Source organism: Malus domestica, chromosome 14 (assembly GCF_042453785.1).
Source record: "Malus domestica chromosome 14, GDT2T_hap1".
Classification (NCBI taxonomy): domain Eukaryota; kingdom Viridiplantae; phylum Streptophyta; class Magnoliopsida; order Rosales; family Rosaceae; genus Malus; species Malus domestica.
The window spans coordinates 3,612,616-3,619,657 of NC_091674.1; the positions used below are offsets into that span (position 1 = coordinate 3,612,616).

General features: G+C 44.6%; 1 protein-coding gene across 1 annotated transcript; it reads left to right on the forward strand.

Annotated features, from left to right (window-relative positions):
- The first annotated feature begins 1,317 nt into the window (after positions 1-1,317).
- LOC103454149 (probable aspartyl protease At4g16563) lies at positions 1,318-3,204 on the forward strand. The gene has a single exon (XM_008393737.4). The coding sequence runs from the start codon at positions 1,483-1,485 to the stop codon at positions 2,908-2,910; it is 1,428 nt and encodes a 475-aa protein (XP_008391959.4). The 5' UTR covers positions 1,318-1,482; the 3' UTR covers positions 2,911-3,204.
- The last annotated feature ends 3,838 nt before the right edge of the window (positions 3,205-7,042 follow it).

Consider the following 7,042-nt stretch of genomic DNA (forward strand, 5'->3'; position numbering starts at 1 on the left):
ATATCGTATATTGTTTTAGTTTATTGTACATGTCAATCAGGGCCGGTCCTGAGATTTTGGAGGCCCTGTGCGAGACTCAAACGGAGGCCCTTACAAGATTTAAATTTTGGTTGCTATATTTTCTTTTATATATATATATATATATATATATATTTCTTGTGTATAAATTGATATAAACGAAAAAGAAAATAAATAAAAAAGAAGCATGGTTTGGTGGCTATGTATCTACATTCTTTATGTTTTTGGGTTTGAACTTACTTTTTAAATACAAAAAGCATGGTGTGGTGGATATGTACATATCATATCACCGTACATATATCATAATCAGAACAACTCATGCTCTTTATTATGAACTAGTTAAACAAATCACTGGTTATGATATTTGTAGCATCTTATAATGAGCTGTAAGTTTTTTTAATGCATTTTTTCTCACTCCCTAAAGTGAGAATGATTCTAACCCTCACTTGGTTGATTGTTGTTGGATTAGTTAGAATTTGAGATTCGTGTCTTAAATCAATTAAACCAAATTAATTTAATGGTAATCAATAGGGGGATGAGCATCACCTACTCACCTCCACTTTAGTGTTGTGAGCAAAGTTTTATTATATATGGATGACTAAATGGTCTTCAAATAGGATGAAAATTAGATGATCCTTAAAAGCTGACCAAAAGAATAAACGAACGATATGCATTTGATTAAATGATGTCATATATGAAAAGGGGGTTTTAAAGATTATATCTTCAAACTTTTTAAGGATTTTAATTAATTATGATATTCCTAATCATAGATTTATCATCAAAAGTTCTCTTTTATAACGATAGAAATTAAACTACAAATATTAAAGAGAAAAGAAAAAAATTAATGTAGTTCAAAAAAAGCCCAAAATGGATCTACTGGGAGTCGAACCCGTGCAAACACAAACGCAAGTATCAGCGCTTGACGATTCCCCTAAGGAAACAATGTGAATTGTGTTCACATTTTTTTTATATGTAGTACATTACAAAGGTTATTAAAATTCAGGGGCCCCTAAAAATCGGGGGCCCTGTGCGGTCGCACGACTGGCACCCCCTCATGGCCGGCCCTGATGTCAATGTATATAATCATACATAAAAGCAGAATGCCATCATATGTAATGACGTATCCCAATTACATCAGCTAAGAAATTGATTTCTCTAAAGGTAAGTTTCCAAGAAAACATGTGTAAAAGACGAGGCAATTCATCGAATCGAATATATTCAATAATTGCCTTTAGTTTAAAAGAGACTATAACTTTTGAAAAAAAAACGATTATTAACAGTTAATGCATGAAAATTTTAGTGAAGCAAAAGAAGTGGCATGTGCTGGTAATATAAGTGCAAGAAAGGGTGGTTTGTGTAGCTCAAATCGAACTTGATTCTGCCTTTTTTACCTCCTTTCACAGTTTCACTATAAAGAAGCCCCCACCAAAACCAAACCTTGGGAAAGTACCATCTCTTGCTCCCATGGCAAATCTCACCTCCCTCCTCCTCTCTCTCACCACTCTCCTCTCTCTCCTCCTCCCTTCTCTCTCATCTAAACTCACCATCCCTCTCTTCCCATTCCCGAAACCACCGTCCACCGATCTACTCCAATCCCTCAACTTCCATGCCGCCGCCTCCCTCTCCCGAGCCCACCACATCAAAAACCCCGAAAAATCCCCCCACCCTTCTCCCTCCACCCAAGTCCCCCTCTTCCCCCACAGCTACGGCGAATACTCCGTCTCCCTCCGCTTCGGCACGCCGCCGCAAACCACCTCCTTCATCATGGACACCGGCAGCAGTCTTGTCTGGTTCCCCTGTACCAAACGCTACACTTGCTCCCAATGCCAGTTCCCAAACATCGACCCCACAAAAATCCCAACTTTCATCCCCAAACTCTCCTCCTCCTCCAAAATCGTCGGCTGCAAAAACCCCAAATGCGCTTGGATTTTCGGCCCCGAAGTCGAATCCCAATGCCCGAATTGCAACGACCCAACTAGCCAAAACTGCTCCCAAGCCTGCCCACCGTACATATTCCAGTACGGTTCGGGCATAACAGCTGGGATTTTACTTTCCGAGTCCCTGAATTTTCCCGAGAAAATTATCCCTGATTTTCTCGTCGGTTGCTCGTTCTTCTCCATCCGGCAGCCAGCCGGAATCGCCGGATTCGGCCGCGGAACGGAATCGCTGCCGACCCAAATGGGGCTCTCCAAATTCTCTTACTGCTTAGTCTCCCATAAATTCGATGATACCCCACAAAGCAGCGAGCTTGTTCTGTACAGCGGCGGCAGCAGCGCCGACGAACCCACCGTTTCTTCGACCCGAAGAAACGACACGAAAGCTCAGCGCTCGAGCTACACGCCGTTTCAGAAAAACCCAAGTCCTCCAAACTCTGCATTTCGCGAGTACTACTACATACTGCTCAGAAAAATCATCGTGGGCAAGAAACACGTGAAGATTCCGTACAAGTTTCTCGTCCCCGGAGCCGACAGCAATGGCGGGACGATCGTGGATTCCGGATCGACCTTCACGTTCATGGAGAAGCCGGTTTTCGAAGCCGTGGCGCAAGAGTTTGAGTCACAGATGGCGAATTACACGAGAGCAAAGGACTTGGAAACCAAAACGGGATTGAGACCCTGTTTCGATATTTCAAAAGAGGAGAAGTTGGAGTTTCCGGAATTGGTTTTCCAGTTCAAAGGGGGTGCTAAGATGGAGCTGCCATTGACGAATTACTTTTCGCTGGTTTCGAGCTCGGGGGTTGTGTGCTTGACGATTGTTACTGATGGGGTTATTGGTTCAAAGAGTAGTGGTGGACCTGCCATTATTTTGGGGAATTACCAGCAGCAGAATTTTTTTGTGGAGTACGATTTGGAGGGTGACAGGTTTGGGTTCCGGAAACAGAACTGTAAATGATGAGGCTCCGTCACATTAGACCGATTTACTTGAAACGGCTACACCGTTATTGTAACGTCAGGAAAAATAAAGGGTGCAAAACAAGTTTTTGTGCAGTGACGAGAAACGATGATGACAAGTTGCAGATAGGATAATAATTGTGTTTTTTTTTACATTAGTGATAATTTTTCACGATGGAGAAGAAGTTTTAATTTGCTTTCTCGATTGCAGAAATTAAGCTTAAATTAGTGCTTCAATCTGCATTGTCAAGCTTCACATTGTTTTCAATATGCATAAAGTCCTCTCTTTCTTGTACATGACAACTCAATGTGTTTGGAAGTGTTTTTAAAATGATTGAAAATATTTTTGATGAAAATATTTTTGATGAAAATATTTTTAGAGTAAATTCTTAGTAAAAATGTAAGTGAATCTTGAAAAAATGTTTGAAATGTTTCTTATAAGAAGCATATAATTGATGTTTTTTACAAAAAAAACATTTAAGTGTTTTTGAAACTGTTTGGGCCCAAAATAGCAGTTTGGGCCGAGGGAAGAATCACTTTCGGCCCGGGAAGCCGTACGGCGAAAGGGTCATGGAGCGTTCAGCTCATGGGCTTCCAAGCCTAGGTCGGTTAAATCAGAATGCAAGTCGAGTCCTAGTACAATAGGGACTCTCGACGAGATCAATAAACTAGAAAGCGAATCCGGCTCAGTTAAGGACTAGATTCGTAGTCCTAGCGGAGATAGGACTGATCGAGGTAATATTAATCTGGAGAAGGAAACCTAGTTCGAATAGGATTGGAACTCGGGCTCGATGTTCTGCTACTATAAATACAAGACATTCAGCAACGGGAAAGGCCCCTGCAAATCAATACAAAATTGCCCTGCGCAAATTCTCACAACTTGTGATTTTTCTTTTTCCTTTTTCGCTGACACATCTTCCGTTGGCATCAACAGCACTGTGGAAGCAACCGGTGATATCTTAAGTCGGCATAGATAGCTCTGTCACCGTAGAATCAGTCGGTCTCGCAGTATCTTCCGTTGGCATCAACAGCACTGCGGCGAGAACGATTGATTATCTATCCAAGTCTCGGTCGAGAAGGATTTCTGAATCCTTGTTGGTCGAGGTCATCTCATCAACCTTCTCGGCGAAGTGAGGTGTTACAAGTGATTACATTCGGCACGTTGAAAGCCGAATTTGATATTGAGCTTCGTAAAAATAGTAACCTTGTCTTCAGGTTCGAGAGCCCAAGAGGCCGAGACGTGTTCCTTTCTCGGCCGCAATCGCAAGACGCAGAAGTCAGTAGCGCGACCTAACGCAACATCAACAAATTTACTCCTCGGCCGAGCTCGGCCGACGAGTTGGCACGCCCCGCATTCACCGAAGGACGTAGTTAGCTCATTAATTACTCGGCCTGCGCGCCACGTAGGCTTTGTAGTTTCTAGGGTCAACATTTTGGCACGCCCAGTGGGACCCAGTGCTAAACTACGAAGTTCATGCCAATTGAAACACGATCGGTAAAAAATAAAACAGCTATGGGAAAGTCGACAGCCGATTTGCCGAGTCAGAGCATAGGACAGAGTGTGCCACAGGCGCAGAATCCCCTTAGCGCTGTGACACCTGAGTCCACGAGCGCGACTCGCCGAGAGAGAGAAGTTAATCTCGGCGGTCAACTCCGTGGCTTAGAGATCCCTAACAGAAACACATGCATTCTCAATGAAGGGATAATAGAGGAGTGTGACGAGGATGGTGGTGAAGGATCTGACCCACCAACGAGGTCGTTTCTCCGAAAGCGACTGGACGAGCAGTCTCGGTCAGTCGAGCAGACGTTCAGTCGAGGCATTGACAAGCTGCATGACGCGATACTCAGTGCCAATGATCGACAAACCAAGCTGCTCGAAATGCTGGTTAGTAAAGTTGGTGGCAGTAGGCCTTTCGAGCTTCTCCAACATTGTCCACCAGGAAACAATCCGGTACCGATTGTACCGGTCGAGCCTATTCCTGCCCAACTCAAACCAATCAACTTGGAAAAAGGAGGAGGGTCGAATAGTAGGTCAGACGGAACCGACCAGAGGATCGAAGCAACACCTGTTGATATGACCGAAGTTCAGCGGATGATCGACTCGGCCATGAAGAAAGGGCCGAAGTTTCCTAAGTTTATTCATCCGTACCCAGCTTACGTGGAAACGTTTGGGTACCCGAAGGGTTTTAAGATCCCAGATTTTAGTCTTTTTACCGGTGAATCGTCCTTATCTTCGTTGGAGCACGTGGCTCGTTTCACCGCGCAATGCGGAGATGTCAATAGTGACTTTCATAAGTTACGGCTGTTCAACTTCTCATTGACCGGCTCAGCATTTGCTTGGTACATTAATCTACCCCCCAATTCCGTCCAGAACTGGGAAGAGTTGGTCGAGAAATTCCACGAGCAGTTTTATCGACCAGGGATGGAGATGTCAGTTTCTTCGTTAGCAAGGATGGCTCAGGCATCTGATGAATCACCAATGGATTATCTTACTAGGTTCAAATCAGCCAGGAATTGGTGCCGAGTGCCTTTACCCGAAGTCGAATTTGTCAGGCTTGCTTTGAACGGCCTCGACGTCGAATACAAAAAGAAATTCCTGGGGGCAAATTTTCGTGATATGTACGAATTAGCCCAACATGTCGAGCAGTACGATTATTTGCTCCGTGGGGAAAAGATTTCGAAGACTCCAACTTGGGGGACGATTTACAAGAATCCTACTGTTAATTATGCATCAACCGAGGATGAATGCGTTAGTGTGGATGCGGCTGAGATAGTGATAGATAAGCCATACGTTTGCAAGGCATTGACTCAGGTTGATTCTAGAGAAGCCAAAAGTCGCTCGGCCACTGAAGGAACATTGAAACCGTCAAAGGTTTATACTTTTGATATTACCAAGGCTGACGCAATTTTTGACCAACTGTTATCAGCAAGAATCATCAAGCTTCGGCCTGGTCATAACATTCCTAAGGCCGAAGAACTTAAAGGAAAGGTGTATTGCAAATACCACAATTCGAGCAAACATACGACAAACAATTGCGTTGTATTTCGCGATAACGTCCAAAGCTGGATTGATAATGGCAAACTGAAGTTTCCTGAGAAGAAGATGAGTGTTGATACTGATCCGTTCCCCACGGCAACAGTAAATATGGTCGACGCGTACCTACCCAAGGACAAAGGGAAAGGCAAGGCCGAAGTGGTTGAGACGCAACGCCCGCGGAGTCAGAATTGTAGAGCGAAGTGGTTCATGGCCGATTTTCGTTCAAACAAGCCACCTACGGCTTTAACGGGGCTTGCTATTGTCAAACCTATGATGGATTATAGCACCGGTAAAGATAGTGGGGCGGCGGTTTTATGCGGGAAATGTAGAGCGAAGGTCGACAGTGAACCAGAGGAGAAGCCCTCTTCGCAACTTGTGGCCACAACTCGGCCAAAGGTAGCCAATGAAGGCCAACATCATGGAGTTTTTGAGAGGCTCGGTCCTAAAGTACGGATGGAAGAGACACCCCCGGTCAGGCGGCGCCTCGATTTTGATGCTTCATTCTATGACGATGATTACTATAAGCGTAATTCTAGCAGTTCAGAATCATCGCGGAGCCAAAAGACCTTCAAGCCTCCCGAGCCTAGAGATCAACGTTGGTATACATACCATTCTTCGAAGGGCGTCTACACCGCGTTGTCCAAATCTCAGAAACGCCGGCATCAACGGATAGATTGCATGGCTCGCCGACGAGCAGCCCAGGAAACTTCGGCCCCTAAGTGGCGGCCAAAGGACACAGCTGCCACTGATGATGAGCGACCACCTCCAGTAATTCTGACAGAGTTGGCTCAGGGGAAACGGCTGGTCGATCAAGATGTCGAGACCATGTTTGAAGAAGCTGATAAACAGATCAAACTTCTCATTCGACCAGGGGAGATGAAGGCACGCCTTGAACATTTCAGGCAAGAGGCCGAAAGCAAATTATATCCACCGGCTATACCAGAATCTTTGGTCAAAATTCGACGGAATTTGCATCCCCCGTTCCTTGGGGAGTCTTTGGAGTATATGCGAGAATTTCATAAGAAACATTCGGCCAACGATCTGTATGGTTTGCCGAAGGCATGCCAGGACACCATTGATCTGGTCCTGACTTGTC